Source organism: Cynocephalus volans, chromosome 1 (assembly GCF_027409185.1).
Source record: "Cynocephalus volans isolate mCynVol1 chromosome 1, mCynVol1.pri, whole genome shotgun sequence".
Lineage (NCBI taxonomy): Eukaryota > Metazoa > Chordata > Mammalia > Dermoptera > Cynocephalidae > Cynocephalus > Cynocephalus volans.
In genome coordinates, this window is record NC_084460.1 from 236,563,782 (window position 1) to 236,581,397 (window position 17,616).

The 17,616-nt window shown below is 39.5% G+C and overlaps 1 protein-coding gene across 2 annotated transcripts in view; it reads right to left on the reverse strand.

Annotated features, from left to right (window-relative positions):
- Positions 1–17,616, reverse strand: part of STK39 (serine/threonine kinase 39) — a 265,729-nt gene that overhangs the window by 179,111 nt on the left and 69,002 nt on the right. For both annotated transcript variants that reach the window (XM_063107085.1, XM_063107077.1), the window contains exons 3-5: positions 16,359–16,467; positions 13,092–13,233; positions 11,840–11,895 (exon numbers count right to left, since the gene is read on the reverse strand). In XM_063107085.1, the coding sequence (XP_062963155.1) occupies positions 11,840–11,895; positions 13,092–13,233; positions 16,359–16,467 (307 nt within the window). The remainder of the gene's footprint in view (positions 1–11,839; positions 11,896–13,091; positions 13,234–16,358; positions 16,468–17,616) is intronic.

Genomic DNA, 17,616 nt, shown 5'->3' on the forward strand with positions numbered 1-17,616 from the left:
CAACATACTTCTAAGACAATTGAAGAGAGAAGTAACTTCAACATTCTAGTCTAGATCCTTGCTACTCAACGTGGGGTCCACAGACCAGAATCATCAGCATCGCCTGGGAGCCTCCAGGAAATGCAGGATCTTGAGTCTGAGATCAGACCTCCTGAATCAGAGTCTGCATTGTAGCAAGACCACCACTGAGCCAATGCTCCAGAAGCTGGAGAAACACTGCTCTAGATTACTGTCTTCCTAGAAGGTGCCATGGCATGATTCACTAGGACTAGAAGGCCTCAGAGCATGGCCAACTCCACTGCTCCCAGATGAAGAGAACTACAGTTGCGGAAAGAGGGCAGCATGACAAAAGTATTTATGTGCATGTTTATGTACTTTATGACACAGTAAGTCCAAGGGCAATGCTAAAAACATTCATCATGTCCCACACAGAACTGTCTAGCTCAGTGATTCCCAGATGTGAATAGCGTGTCCAGCAGGACAAATTCACACGCATGGTACAACTCTACGGGAATACTCAGATTTTTACAAAATCTTTTTTTAAGTACATGAAAATAATTTATGATTGCAATACTGATTAACACAATACAATCACAATGCCTACCCGTCAGGAACAGCTGCTCACTGGAGGTGCCATGGTATAGGGGGAGAGGCTGCAGTAAACATCACTCTCAGCACAGATGTTTGCAGCAGTCCTCCTTTCTCTCCCACTCATGAAAGCCTCTGATGAATTGCATGAGGGTAATATACTATTAGAGCAATGACATTGAATCTGCCCATCTTTTAAGCAAGTCAATAATAAATCTGTTGGCACCTTATCTAAACAATTACTCACACACCACCTATCGTTCTCAGGAGAGACCCTGGTACTCCAAAAGGAACCAGACAGAACCAAAGAGAGTCCTTTACCCCCTCGCTCCCCACCCAATCTCCTTCTCCCTACCCTCAATCAGAGTCCTGGTTTTCATTTCTATTTTTTCTCTCTTGCAAGCAAATAATGCTCAATGGTCTTGCTTGGCTCTATAGTCTCTGGTCCCCCTTGACAGCATGGTGTCCAAGGCATTCACAGCCAGAAAACATGATCCTGCATTATGTCCTGGGTCTGGGCCCTAGAGAGTCACTTATCAGCTTGCTCTGGGTAAATCCATGCTCCCCTTCTATTACTGAGGGAGAGGCAGTCCTGACCTTTGAAACATCAGACAATGACAATTTTACAGCCTTTTCTGACAGCAAAAGAAGGAAAGAAATCAGAAGATGTCATCTTTTTATTCCTTAAAGGTTGAGTTTTACCTTTAAAAATGAGAAACACAAAGAAGCAAGCCTCCCCACGATAATGGTCTTATGTGAGTGGACTCTTGACATTGCAATCAACAAGTTTCCTTCAAACGTGCTATATTTTTACTTGTAAGGAAGAAGTTCTCAGCACTTGTTTGCACGTTATACAAGGAGTCAAATCAATTCACAAGGACATAGACATATTGTAAGAAAATTCGTCAGGAGGATTCTTGGTAAAAACACAGAGGCTGCACAGCTGCCGCCCCTCCTCAATTCCTCAGTCATTCTCGCAATCAAGACAACAGCACAGGCTTAAAAGGAACAAAAAGAGTAAGCAGTGGTCGATGTCAACTCACATTTGGCTCACACTTCAGTTGACTGATACAGTCAATTAGCTACAGCAGTTAAGAAGAGCACCTGCTCATGATAATAGCAAACTGCAGATAATCTGCCCATCTATGTCAGAGCCACAGAACCCTTCCTGCAAAGCAGGTGAATTTCAGGTGAGAAGTGGAGCTGAGGTCACACCCGGAGGAGCAGTAGCAGAAGAGAAGGGAGTCAGGAAGCCTGGGAGCAGGAACCCCAGGCCAACTGTGTTGAAGGTTTCAGGCCAGAGCCAGCTTTCTCAAGGTCAACAATACACGTGATGAAGAGTTTACCAGTGGTCAACTTTCTATTAAATATGGTAATTATACTGAATAAAGGAAAACCACAGATAATCCCCAAATCTCAAATCCATACTTCCCTGGCTCCCCAATGGGGAGATGGGGGGGGCTATTTTTAAAGATGCTCTGATAAAGCAGCCACAAGAAAGATACTTGTCTTACTCTCCCCTCCACATCCAAGATCATCCTTTGATTTGAATCCTTTAAAACAGGAGTGAGAATGTCTTCGGGGACTGCAGCTAATGAAGGGCCACTCAAACACTTTCATGCACAACAGGTCCTTGGAAAAGATCCTGTCAATCCTCCTTATTTTACAGCTGAAGAAACTGAGCCCGAGGGTGGCTGGACTGTCAAAAGTCAGAGTCAAGAAGCAATGTTGGGGGTGGGGGGAGCCTAGTGGCAAAGACTGAAAGTGAAATTTGAGTAGATGTAAGATGATCTGCTTTTATGACCTTCAGAAAGACCTTATCAGGTCCACAACTGCTCAACAGTCCTCAGTCCCTCCATCTGTAAGACCTACTCTGCTGAACTGACAGAGCTGTTATAAGGAGAGCACTAGGTTAGTATATTATACAGAGGCATTGTCATTTCCCAAGCCAAAGGAGTGCTCCTGAAATCAATGGGGGCTCCCTGCTGGCCATATTCACAAAGACAGACACAAGCAACTTAGATCAAATATTAATAAGTCTAAGTTTCCAATGCAATATTCATATACCTGCAGGTGATCTTTTTCATACAAATCTCCACTCAACTAGCTCTACTATCAGAAGCCTCCATTAAGCCATAAAAGCCCATCTGTACACTCTCAAGAGCTGGTCCCTATGGAGAATGATTAAAATAACACAACTCTAGGGGCCCTCAGTCTAAAAACTCTTGTTTTACCCAGACCTCAGCTTTTGGTAATATATAAAATTTAATTTAATAATGAAATTGCAGGCCCTTATGGCAGGAAAGAAGAGAGGGAAGTACAGAAGGGAGGAAAAAAAAGGGGAGAGTAAGCCCCGTCTGCCTCCTGTCCTCCTGCACACTCCTTGAAGATCAACCCTGTCCCCCATGCCACTGAATGCACACAGCTGAGGAAAAATTCCAGCGCGGGAGCAGAGCAGAGAAATTCTCCTCCACTGGGTTCACCCAGTGAGACTTCCTTAAGTTGTTGCTCAGACAACTGCTTGCAGCTGTTAACAGACAGGAAGCTGCTTAAAATCTCCCCAAGTGTCACTGATGGTGTACAGATGGAATGGAAAACTAAGTTTCCAGAATTGATTGCATTCTTGGTTCCTGCTAGAGCTTTCACCAAATGTTACCATTTGTCAATATCCCCAAAATCAGAGAGCCCCATTAATTTACTGTCTTTATTTACTTAAGACAAATATATATATGTAAGAACTTTTTCATAATTCATTAAACCAAAATTCACATAATTATAAGCTGTTCCTGAAACTCAAAACAAATATCTTGGCTCACTATGAAGCACTTTACACCCTCCAGAGATTTTATTTTGCATGTGTACTCTATTTTCTGGGTGTACACAGTGTCTCTCAATTCGTGCTCACTGCTTCACTCTTCTTTAATTTTATTAAACATTTAATTGCTAGCTAGCCAAGGCAGAGCTTGCCCAAAATCAGTGGTAAAAAATATTCATTAAAAAACTATTTTCAGCCTTAAAAATATGCAGTAGTACACACAGTAAATATTTTAAATATTTTCACCCCCTTCTCTGTTTAGCTGATATATTCTAACATATTTGAACTTTCAGCTATGCCTCACATCCACACCCTCTGCCACCAACAGGCACGCACACTTGCAGAGCCTGCTGTTGAGACGGGGTATCTAGCACGCTTCCGTCAGATTACACTGACCAAAAGTTCAAGAACACCTGACATGTGTCAGGCACTATCTGGGGATGTTGAGATGAATAACACCAGAGTTTTTAACTCTAAGAAGTACACAATCTGGCGGTAAGAAGGGAAACTAGAAAGCCAATTTCAGTAAGTGTCACAGGCCAGCTAGTTAGAGAAAGGATAGGGCACCTTCAAACTACCAGGGTGAGCTGCTTAACCCAGTGAGGGTGGGAGTAGTGGAGGAAAGGATCAGAAAAGGAAGAAAAGATGTCCTGAACTGTGACATGAAAGGAAGAATTAGTTGGGTTAAAAAATAATAATAAAAAGGGGGGGGGACCGTGAATGAGAAGCTATAAACATTTTAAGCGAAAGCAGAGAACACTTGTGGACGAGACTGGGAAAACACGCAGGTCCTTCATCTACTGTATTTATTCCATCAACAGCAGTTTTCAACTTTATGCAAGGTGACAATATGAACAAATTCTTCACACTGGTGATACTGGGGAAGCTGATGGGGCAAACAAAGGGGAAGAACTAAACCATATAGCAGGAGGTCAGATGAAGCCCAAGCCTCACCTCCCTAGCTGCCTCCTTGTGATCCTACAACAGTGAAATAGTTAAAGGGCACCACCCCCATTTCAGTAAAAAAGCAATAAGAGCTAACTAATTCTAAAATGAAATGTGTTTAACACCTTGAACACTCTAGTATTTTCCCATTACACAGATGTGCACACTGAGGGACAGAGAGATTAAATAACTTGGTTACATGGCTAGAAGGAGCAATGCCAGATTTGAACCATGACTGTCTAGTGTCAGAGCTCATGCTCTGGGCCAAGGTGCTCATAAATATGACATCATCACTTCCTGATTCAGATGCCTCAGGGGCTTCCAAACTTTCTGATACTAATCAGAGGCTGCTTCCAGTGCAGACTGGGTGCCCATATTACCTTGCTCAAAGCAGCAGCCTCTCCTCCCTACTACACAAGAAATAATCTTCAACCCCCAACCCTCCCCATCAAAGTGCAATTTATCAGGGCCAAAGAACAAAGAAGGAAAACAAAAGAACTTAGCAGCTGTGGGTGTAAAAACTCAGCCACCTTGCACACCTTCCTCTGGCTCCTTAAGAATAATATCTAATTATTAGAAGAAAGTCAAGTCTCATTATATGTTTTCCTGGCAGTTTTAGTCATGGGGTTTTCAGTGTGTTCAAGATGCAGACTAAAGCTGTAAATGTATTCAAGGCTGCCAAAGATATAATCTTCCTCCCAGAAAATAGAGATGCTACCCAAAGTCATACCAATGCACCTTAGTGAAAAACCTAGCGTGTAAGCTTGATTTGAATAGGTTCAGATACATTGAGACAGGTGTGATGGTACCTTTATAGAGTCACAAACTGTCTTAGCTCAGCACCAGATTTGATTTCTCTGTTATGAAAAATTAGGGATGGGAAATTCATATTCCCACACATAAGTGATGTCTTAATCCATTCAGGCTGCTATAACAAAATACCTCAGACTGGGTGGCTTATAAACAGAAATTTATTGCTCACAATTCTGGAGGCTGGGAAGTCTGGTATTAAGGCACTGGCAGATTCACTATCTGCTGAGGACCTGCTTTCTGGTTCACAGAAGGTAATTTCTCATTGTGTTCTCACATGGTGGAAGGGGCAAGGCAGCTCTCTGGGGCCTCTTTTATAAGGGCACTAATCCCATTCATGAGGTCTCAGCCCTTGCGACCTAATCACCTCCCAAAAGCCCCACCTCCTAACACTATCACACTGGTAATTAGGCTTCAACATATGAGTTTTAGGCAAACACAAACATTCAGACCATAGTACACACACATCTAAAGGCAAAAGTAAGTGAAAATAAGCATCAGATCTAACTTATATAACACAGTAATATGCTTCTAGAAAGTTCTTCAGAAATCAAATGTTTTGAAATCAACACTTTTATAATACAGTATTAAGTATCTTATAGTATAATATTAAGAGTGGCCACTATTTAAAAGAATCCTAGAATAAACAGATTTACAGTGACCTCAAAGTGATCTGTTTGATATAAACTTGTTTGCTTAGAATAGTGTCACTCATTAATTCCGGACAAACAGGCTTAGTCACTTGCCAGACAAAGTACTAAGCTCTTCCTGACAATATGACAGAGCATCAGATTGGAAAATAAAATGCTGTGCTGTGGAAAGAGCATGACGTTCAAATAGCCGCTCCCCCTCCTGACACATTGTGCAGCAAAACCAATTACACTTACCAAGGAGTCCTATCCAAGTCTATCGTCGGGTAGTCACACATACAGGTTCTCTAAGCACAGAACACAGAATAAGAAGAAAAGCATTTTCTTTTAAACCCTGGGTAGGCAGTCCTCGGGTTTTAACTCAGTACATCAAGCCTGAAGTGTTCTAGTCTGAAAAGACTGCAGCATCACTACTGAACTTAATTCTACACCAAGGGACACTCAAGATGGTTGCTTCTCCTGTCCCATATTTTACCAGTGATGCAGTGTGTTACAACTTGAGAGAGCAAGGAAGAAGAAGGTGCTGAATTTGTTCCTTGACCCAGAGTGGAATCGATATATGCAGATACGTAGAACAGCTGGTGATCACTATTGGTGTTCCACCTGAAACTGAGATCATTCACATCCAGATTTTAGGGTCCTTTTGCTGGAAATCCCACGGATGTGGGTCAACAGGCTCTGGAGTCAGACTGCCCAAGTCTGAAGCCAGGTTCCACCACTTATTCTACATGTGACCTGAACAGTTGACTTCCCCACTCTATACTATAGTTTCTGGTCTGTAAAACAGGCATGATAGTACCTTCCCATGGGATTGTGGAGAGGACTGAATGAGCCATGTGCATTCAGCACCTACAACCTGACCTGACACATAGGAAGCACTCAATGCATATGAATTACTTACTTATATCCACAGTCAACAGGAATGCATATACCTCCCACAGAATTTGTACTGCAGTAAACAGAACCAAACTTATTAGCCTTATTCACCACATTCGTTAGCTGCATAATAAGGCAAGGGTTCCTCATGGTCTAACCCAGGCCCCTTAATCCTCCCTTTTCTGATGAAAAGTTCTGAGAAAGGGAATTTACACATATGGTAGAGTGGGTAATTTTTTTTAATAAAAATTATGTTTTCTATTAGGATAGCAAAAATACCCTTTATTATAAAACAATGCACATAATAATACTCTCTAGGTAGACAATATGCATTACTTTGAAAGAAATAAATGCAAACTAAACCTCCCCACCGCTTGCTTAACGTTTAATTCAAATAATCAGGGCCCAAGAGGCGTAAAGATATAAACGGGAAAGGGCAAAAATAGTCTGGGTAAAAGCAATGTATTATTTGTCAAATTATAATAGGTAGCAACAAAAAGAGACAGTCTCTCTCCTGCTCTTGCTGTGAGCCTCTGCTTTCAACTCCTCCAACCCTCCCCTATGTCACCCATCAGACATGATGCCAGGGACAGACCAAAGACTCCTGGTCCTTGATTTTGTTCAGGCAGTGACCAACTGCCTGACCAAGAAAGTCAATCTCCTAGAAAAGAGGAACAGCAGTAGCATCTACCTGTCCCAAGGAGACATTTAAAATGTTTTTTGAGGCAATACCCTTATTTTATAGTTAAAACTAAAAATTTTGAAATTTTAAATACTGTATGAATTTGATGTGCTTAGGTCACAGAATATGAAGAAAATCAAGTGTGAATTCTAGAAAGCTATCACAGCTGCAAAGACGTAGGAACTGCACACTGAAGTGCTGCTGAACCACCATTAGACCTCCAGGAAACAGCTATTCCAGCTTGTGTGAGTACACAAGCCTGAAGTCACCTACACAAAATGGATACAAAGGAAAGCCCAAATGGCTGTAATACAAAGTCCTCACTATGTGCCAGGCACACAGACGGCAGCACCCTTTACAGATCTACTTGTTTAATCCCCACGACCACCCTGGGTGGGGCTTTCTGTGGGTGCCCTTCTGAATCCAGCAGCTCTCACAGCAACCACGTCCTGGGCCACACTCAACAGCACACCCACAGTGAGGAGAAAGCCCAAAGGCCTGCCTGGGGTGGAAAAATCAAGTCAGGAAATCTTACCTTGGGGGATCCCAACTGAGAAAAAGAAAAGGACAATGTGCTCCAGAAGGCCCAGGAAAGATCTCATATCATTAATCTGACAAGAGTAATGAGATGAGATGACTAGCACATTGTGGTGGCAGAGTAAGGCAGGGGCTGACCAGCCTTCCCATTTCAAAGGCAGTTCACCGCTATTTAGACCCTCTCAGTGAGAAATGACCATTTTCATCACAAAACAGAGAAAATCAGTCTCACTTCCTTATCAGCTTAAAGATTAATGACAAGTTCACTTCCCAAATTCCATAATTAATAAATATTACCTTTTTATAACTCTAGAAGCCCCTCAGAGCTGAACCTCTTGCAAGACAAATTTGAGGTACACATGATCCCCAGTGAGTGCAAGGGAGAATCAGTGTGATCCTGCTGGTTGTAGTGACAGTAGGGATAAGAGTAGCAGTAGTAACAGTAGTGACAGTAGTAGCAGCAGCAGTCACGGCAGAACAGCAGCTATCGACGATTTTTACGCATACCTACCATGTGTCAGCCACTGTTAAGATCTGGACATGAAGAGCCTCATTTGATTTCACAAAAAAAGATAAAGTAGGTTACATTTTTACCCCCATTTAAGGGAACCGAGCCTTGAGGAGGTTCAGTAACTTGCCCACGGTCACAGCGCTACTAAGTGGTGGCCTAGGAATTTCAACCAAGCCAGTTGATACCAGAGCCTGTGCTCTTAACAACTAGACCACTTGGGGCTGGACAGTTTGAGATTTTTGCCCACAGATTTTTTTTTAGCTGTTACTTCTTTAGTTAAAGTACTTTTTCAAACTGTCCCTTGCCTGTGGGATAAGGGTCACTCCCTAGAGCGAGGACAAGCTAACTTAGACAGCTCAAGAACAAAATTCAGCATTAACAATGGTAAGAGCCACCAAAGCAGGGAGGAAGGGGATAGTTCAAAGGCAGTTCAAATATCAAGAATAGACAAAGATTGAAAATTATTGAAGCAGAGTGATAGGTACGAGAGGGTTCATCCTTCTCTTTCCTCCACTGTGGGCTACGTTTGAAATGTTTCATAATAAAAGGTTTAAAAATGGCTTTGACTTATTGAGAGTTTATGAAATTTACGGAGTCATTTCCTTTCATTTGTCTTACTAGCTCATACTTGTATATGGTTTAAAATTTAAATGTTATAAAAAGTATACACTAAGAAGCCTCATTCTCACCTGATTACCCTTCTAGTGTTTCCTTGCACAAATATATACAGAGATATTCTTATTTCCTCCCATTTCTTTCTCAAAAGGTGGCATATTACACATATTGTTTTCTACCTTGTTTTAGTCATTTAACCATGTCCCCTGAGGATTTTTTTTTCATGTCAACGTATAGAGAGCTTTTCATTCTCATTTACAGCTGGTGAGTATTCCATCATGTAGATGTTACCATACACCATATTTAACTAGGACACCTAAGTTGTTTCCAATCTTTAGCTATTAAAAATAATGCTCCAATAAATAACTATATACATACTTGTATGTCATTCCAAACACACACAGGAATAGGTGGAGGATAAATTCCTAGCAATGAGGTGGCTGCAGTGCTGTGCTAGTAAATGTTTACCAACTAACTCTTCCTCAAAAAAGATGCTGACTGCCGTATCTGCTGATTCCCATGGTGTAAATACCCCCACATGGCTGATCTCAAGCAATCACCGTGATATCACTGAACATGGAGCTGGGAAGAGATGTGCATGGGTGGCTTATATGACCTGGCTCCAACACCCTGCTGGGGTAATGGGACAAAAGATAAATGCACCTGTAGTTCTTAGAGATATTACCAGATTCCTCCCCACTGCAGATACAACATTTTGCACTTCTACCAACAATGTATGAAAATGTGTATTTCCAGACTTTGGATTTGTGATAAATGGTATCTCAATGTAATTTTAATCTGCATTTTTTCTGTTCATGGGTGAGTCTGAGCGTAATTTCACTTTTATTAAGGGCCACTTTCATTTTCTTCTCAGTTAACTGTACCTGTCCATTGCCCATTTTGTTGGTGGTACTAAGCATTTTGCATGTTTATTTGCTTATTACAGCAACCCTATAAGCAGAGGTGGATCTAGGTTTCATGGGACATGAAGCTTACACAATTTGGAACATCCTCTTTAAAAGAGCAAATATAAAATTATGAATACAAAATTAGGTATAAATGTGAGCATTTCTTTAAAATTAAAAAATCATATCAATTCATTAGAGTCTTAAAGATTTAGGCCCTTTCTTCTAGGACCTTATTAGACAATTTAGCAAAATAGCTTCCTGACTCCTCCTAGAACACTCTGCAACTCCCAGAAACACACTGCACTCACAGGGTCCTGAATCTTAACCTTTAATGGCTACAGGGGAAATATGTGCCTGCCTGAAAGATAGGTGTTATTATCACTATCTCACAGATGGGGAAACTGAGGCTTAAAGATGCAATAACTTGCCCAAAGTCACAAAGAGGGTATCAAATCAGGCTGGTTTAATTACAAAGCCTTATTGATACACAGAGTGTCTCCCCAGTGGTTTTAAACCATCTACTGTACTTGACCAAGTCTATCTTTTCAAAGATAATCACTTTCATTATTAGTTCTCTAGGAAAGAAATGTTTGATTTGAAACAAATTCCCAACTTCCATTTGTATTTTCAAAACATGTCTTCTCTTCTTTAAAAAAAAATCAAAAGCTCCCTGGAATGTACCTAAATGCAGAGGCTGGGATCAGCATCCTGCTTGTCAAAGGGGCCAGGGCCTCATCTGACAGTTTCTCTGACACTTCAAGATGGACAAGCAATGAGTCAAGAAGATGACTCAAAGCCTTCCCTTTGTATTGGGGGGGGTCTGTTTTCTGCTGAACTCTTGCATTTCCAATCATCTACTATATTTTTTTAGATCCTCAGATTTGTCTAGAAACAAGACTGGGACCAAGGACTATGATTAACTTTGGTCTGATAACTAAATATGTGAAGACCTTAAATCTATGCTACAAGATAGGATTTTTCCACTCCAACTCAAAAAGAAGCAGATTAGGCTGATTAATCATTTGGGGCAAACTCCAATATTCTCAATAACAAAAGCCAGATTAGGAATTTTCACCAAGGATGTTGCTAGGATATGCTGCTAGTAATATTTAATGTCTGGAAGCCAGAAGGCTGAGCACCCTGCAATGACAGGGACAGTCCAGCACAGGGAAGGACTGTCCAACCAAAAATGCCCAAAGCACCCTGCTGTAAAATGGTAATGAGTAAAAGGATTCCTGAGACAGACCTTTGTGGACACGGAGTTAAACAAAAGTGAACATGGATGTGGCTACATTTTATCCCAGGCCTTTGAGGTTCCTCTATGGCCAAGAACAAAACAGAAGGCTCTAAGCACAGAAGGTGCTCCTCTGATGTGCTCACTCCCTGGACACTCACTAAGTCCCTCGCCTAACAGCTATCAAGAACAGCAACGTTGGGTCAGACTTAAGAACAAAATAAGCCTTAGATTTTAAGAGTTCATAATTCTTTCAGCATCCTCTTCAAAAATAAAAGGTTTTTTAATTATACAATATTTTAAACTTTTGAATTCATCAAACTTTTTCAAAAGTACTTTTCTCAGTTACATAAATATTATCATTACTCAACATGAATGGTAGTAAATATAATAAAATCGAAAGTATAATTGTTTTTTATCCAAAAGCTATGTACTAATTGAGCATTATTTATAGGATGATCTAATAAAGACTTATCAAAACAAAAGGAAAATATGTTATCCTTCAGACCCAAACGTTCTGTAAATACATGTCTTGTAAAACAATGCAGCCTAGATATATTCTTAAAAGAGATTACACGTGTTTATTCATTTCTCAGTTATGATTCCACATTCCTTGAAACTAACATTTCTGTAAACAAGTAAAGAATTTCTATCTTTATCAGTTTTACCTGCTATTTGTACCGAACCATCCTCTCCCAGAAGAATATTACCAGCTTTCAAATCCCTATTAGGAAAAAAAATAGAAAATAAATTGTAGAGTACAGATATTATATTGACTCACTCAGGAAGACTTTAAAACATACCATACAATACAGCTGTTTGACATAATTATTATGTAAATATTAAAATTATATCACAAATTTTTTAAGTTACGAGAGCACACTGTCATTTTATAGTTTACTCCTGAGGGACAGATAGGATTTCAGTAATAAATATTTTATGTGAAATCACTATCCATATTTAATTACTAGTGAGTAGACTCTTTCAAGTTTCAGAGTTAGAGACTGTCTATAAACTCACAATACTGTCATTTTATCAAGAATTAAAGCCCAGTCTATGTAAAGCTGTTCTACTTCCACTTAAATTTGTCTGTGGTATAATTCCAAATCAATCGCATCTCCTTTTAGAATACTAATTTGATCAGCCTTTCCTCTGGGACGATACTGATTATAAACACTAATTATAATATTCTATATTATATTTCTTCACTTTATAGAAGCTGCGCAAAGTAATCTATCTAAACACTTAAAGAAAAATGACTTACAATTTATAAGTTTGATTTCTAAAGTAATATTTTTTCTAATTATTGAAAATACAGTAGATATCATTAAATCACAGTCACTTATAGTTCAAGGTAGAGGAATTACATTATTAGTATTACTAGTAAATAGTAATTACTAGCAAAAATTCCTAAGAATCCAAGTAACATTAACCCATTTGAAACAGTAGGTGCTCATATTCTATATTTTTCAGCTATTTAAAGAATTAGCATTTTATATCACAAAAGAAGATTAAATTAATGCCTCTTCCTTCCCTCTTACGACCATGTCAAAAATAACTAACATATTACAATGTATAAAACAGTCCTGCCTGTATTAGAAAGTTAGAGATGTGATCCAGTTTAAATGAATATATTTCAAGAGAAGTTACATTTACTGATTTTTTTAATGAGTCCACTTAGTACTTCCTATATTCTGCTCTTATTTCAGTGAAAGCAGATAAACCAGTCCCAAGGATACCAATAAATTCATCAAAACTTATTCTCTTGTTACCTTCTTAAGTACTTTTTTCCCATTTATCTAGCCTATCTAAGTTAGAAGTAATACCAATACCTACCTGCAACATGTTTTCTTAAAATTCTTTACAAACTAGGCTAAAGATAAGAACAGCCGAATTCAAACATCTCTGCAGAGGTCATACCTGTGAATCTGACCATTTCTGTGTAGATAGTCTAAGCCTTCCAAAACCTCTTTAAGAATTGTTGCTATTATTGCCTCTTCCAGAACTCCATTCTTGTGTTCTCCTCGGTTGACAATGTACTTTATGATATCCAACATTGAACCTAAGTGGACAGAAGAATTGAAAACAGAAGAATTTTATAAGCACCTTTATTACCTTTTCAGAATATGGCTCTACTATTTTGAAAATTAAACAGAAACATCAAAATATGGTTTTTGTTTATTTACTGCAAATATTCACGAGGCACACAAACCACTGAATGACATCCACATGACCAGAAACAGTAAAGGCAAGTTTGCAAGAGCAATTCAGTGTGAACTTAATGGGAAGGACTCTGGGTCAGGAATCAGAAGACTGTTCATAGCCACTTCACAGTTAGTCCCTTTTGCCTAAACATACAATTGGTTGCAGTTTCCAAATAGGATTCAAGATATATGAGCTGACAAAGAAAGGAGTAGGAGGCCAGGAAAAAAGACAGCTATGAACTGCTGAGAGATGAACTCCAGCGCTTCCTTAATACCTAAAACAGGTGGGAGGAAAAATGGAAGTTTGTTGACTTTAGACCTCTGCTTATAACCACAAGATTCCTTTCTGTGACTGTACAAAACCCTTGTTTTCATTTACCTGATACTTGGTATACTACTTTTACAATAAAGAAGTAAATACCCAGTACTCTGTTACTATACACAGCTTAGTATCCTTGGCACTGCGAATTCATGTTTCAACACATATTAATTAATATTCCAAACCTCTGGGTCATTTTAAAAACCACAATTACCTGGGGGTTCAACATTTCTGAAGAGTTAGCAAATGGCTTACCTCAGGCCCTGAATTTGGCTCTAGGCTCTCTTACTATTAACTAAGAGAACTGAGTTTCCCTATCAGATATTACTGCATTAGACTTGCTGCCCAACCCTCATTAAGAAACTCAATGTGATAAAACATTATAGAAGAAAATAAATGCATGTTTCCCCACAGAGAACAATAAATCTGTTTATTCATTGACTCAGTCTTTTGTGTCATATACAGTATGATAATTCCAAAAAAATTTTATTTTTATTTTATAAGGATATGCCATATCAGGCATGCATGCATTTCTGGTCTGCTGAAAGAAAACTGAGCAAGAGTCCACATCTGCCCACATTCCCCTTACCTGTGGAAACCTGTTTAAAACCTGTTCCTCTTACCTAGAGCCCAGGGAGATTAAACTGGACTCTTAAAAAGACACTGAAATTTTCTATCAGGTCCTCCTCAGAAAAGAGGACAGGGGATATTCTCAAGTTTACAGAAGTAAAAGGTTATTTGAAGTAAAATCTTCACCTTGAACAGAGCATCTGGGACTATTCTGGATCCCAAGTCACCAGAATTTCTCATTTCCTCAGAGTTGGTGGAACCCCACAGGAAGAGAATGGATTAAGATAATCTTGTTGACAGCACAACCCTCTAACACTGCAGTCCAGCTCTGGTAGGCTTTCTTTTTCTTTTTCTTTCCCCATTTTTCCCCTTTTTTTTTTCATTTTTAATTAAAAACCAAAGTAGGCACTCAAGAGAACAATGACTAATAGGATTGAGGAAGACTGGGCACAGAACAGAACTAAGTTCTCCCGGGCTCCCTACTGAGACCTACACAAGCAGACCCAAGCCAATTACAATGCTTTCGTCATCTCATTTGTGAGCCTCTGCTTGATATGAGAGTTTCTTTAAAAAATAAAATAAAATAAAAAAATTAAGATGTGTCTCCGGATTCAGCCTTAGCTGGAATTGGGAACTGGGTCTTCAGATTAAGATGGGCTCTATCATATAAATTCTGCTATGCCAGTTTGGGCTTTGTCCAGGCACTGCAAAATGTTCTCTGCTCCTAAATCATACTTCATGTCTTAGAAAGGTATACAGTGAGTGATAGCCTAGTGATGCAGGCAAGCTGGGTGTTGCTAAGGAAATCACCTGGGCTTTCCAAGCTTCAATGCCCTAAATGGGTCTGTAAAATGAAGGTGACAATACTTGCAGCATAGCATAGTTTTGAAGTAAACAAGACCTACAGTCACAACAACAACATTTACTGTGTTTGACCTTACACAAGTTGCTTCACTCCCTTGAGCCTTGGTGTAATTTCTGAAAAACAGGGATGGTACTGGCCATTCAGGGACATTGTCAAAATTGAGATAAAGCAAGTAAATTGTCTTGAAAAGGATCTAGCCACAGGGTAAGTATTCAACAAAGTTAACAGTTATCATTATCATCCCCTCTCTGATAGTGATGTTAAAGATTGAAAGAAATAAAATACAGGGATGTGAAAGTGCCTTGTAGATTAAACTGTCAGTGGCTTGTGTTACTTAGAGGATCTGAAGCTAGAGAGGGGAAGCTACTTTCTTCCCAAATGCAGCAACAGGATGAGAACAGTGCCACTTCTGATCAACACTGCAAGCAAATAATTCAGCATGCATTTCTCTCCATGTCAATTGAAACAACATTTATTGGCACCCACAGGATGCCAAGTTCAATGAATTCAAACTGCACTAGATAGTTTTTTCTTCACGAAGTCAACAATCTAAATGTGCATTGTCCAATACCATAGCCACTAGCCACATCAGATGATTTAACTATAAGTTAATTAAAACTGAATGGAAACTCAGTCCCTCAATAACATTAGCCACATTTCTAGTCACATGTGACTAGAAAGTAGATTGCACAACTATAGAACATTTCCATCATCACAGAAAGTTCTAATAAACAGCACTGAAACAATTCAGAATATTGCAATGTGTTAAGGACTTGAATCATGTTAAAAAAAATGTTTAAAGAAAAAGGACTGTTTAACTTTTTTTTCGAGAGTACATGGTGGCTGCAGAAAGGATATGACCTTCTAGGGTTTGAGCATATGGTAAAGGAAGGAGAGACATTTAAGGCTGAGGAAGAGCTCAGGTACAAAGCCCAGAAGCATTACAGCACATAAGGTTTTTAGGGGGACTCACCTACTCCTAGAAGATCGAAGTATTTAATACATGGAGTAGGTACACAGATACTCTAGGAAGTTAAGCCGAATTACGAAAGGCTTTGAATATCAATGCTAAGAAATCTGGCTTTATCCTCTCAGCAGTGATAAACAAAACCAAACTTTCCAGCGCAGGAGTGAGGGGATCAAATCTTAAGTCTTATTCAACATTCTGGCTTCCATAAAAGGGAAAAAAGGAAACAAGCAAACAAACAACAGCGACAAAATCCACTTACCTCCACTTAGTAATTTCATGACCAGCCAAAGTTCATCTTTTACCACAAAAGAGGTATAATAGGTCACTACGTTGGGATGACTGCACTGACTCATGGCTTGAATTTCTTTCTATAAACAGAGCAAAACATGACATAGTATCATGGGGTGAAAAGTGGGAATCAAAACCCAAGTGAACCAGATTTGAGTACCTAGGTAACTTTCCTACTCATAAACATACCTGGGGGCGGCCTAAGTGATTACTTCAAAGAAGTTACACAAGGACTTATTCTCTCACCCTCATTATCGACTTGCTAGAACTAGACTAGAAAGTCCTCTCCAGGAGACCACAGAGCCCTATGGACCGGCCACAGGACTGAGGAACTTCAGGTCAGCGTATCACCCAGATGATCCACACCCCCCAGCCCACTCTGCCAGCGTAGAGCCCTGCCCCATAGGACTAAGTGCCTCCTACCTGAACTGAAGGCCTCAACAGAGGGATAAAAGACCAGGTGAGTTATTAGGAGACCTGTGTCCTGGTGCTAGCCTGAACTCTGGTGGGTCTTAGCTCCCCACTCATCCAAAAGGGGAAAACAAAACTGTCTCTATTTCTCAAGACTGCTGTGACAGTAAATGAGAAAACACATATGAAAATGCTACAGTATCATTTCCCAAACTATCTTTCATGGTAAAAATTCCATCAAGAAAAAAAGGGGGATGGGAGGGGAGAGGGGGGAGGCAAAGTAAAATAAGCTTGGAAAACATCAGATGTCATATCTCACTTTAACAGAGTCACAGGGAGTATTAGTGCTGTCAAAGGCTCCGAGAAGTCCTGCAGTAGGTAAACTATCATAGTTCAATCCATATTAACAATACAAGAAAATAAGGCTTCATGGGTCACATTTTGGAAACACTGCTGTAAATAAAACAAGTTTTATAAAGACATAAAACAACAAAACTTTGAAAGAAAACAAATGGGCACTTTAATCAACCACATTTTTCTGCAATACTCAAGTTCATAATGATGTTGGTTTGTTGTTTTCAGTTATTGCCAGATGACTCCCATAAAGCCTCAATTGAAGGCAACCAGACCAGAGTAGCTCCCTATCAAGGTATTGTCCAAAAACCACAAGAATAACCTAAGTTATCAAAGAAACTTCATTTATGCTATTACATATTTATGATGAAAGTAAAGTGTATTTATGCATCCTGTAGATATTTTCAATAATAATGAGTTTCTACTTTACTTTGAGTTGACTCAAATTTACCTGACCTGAACAT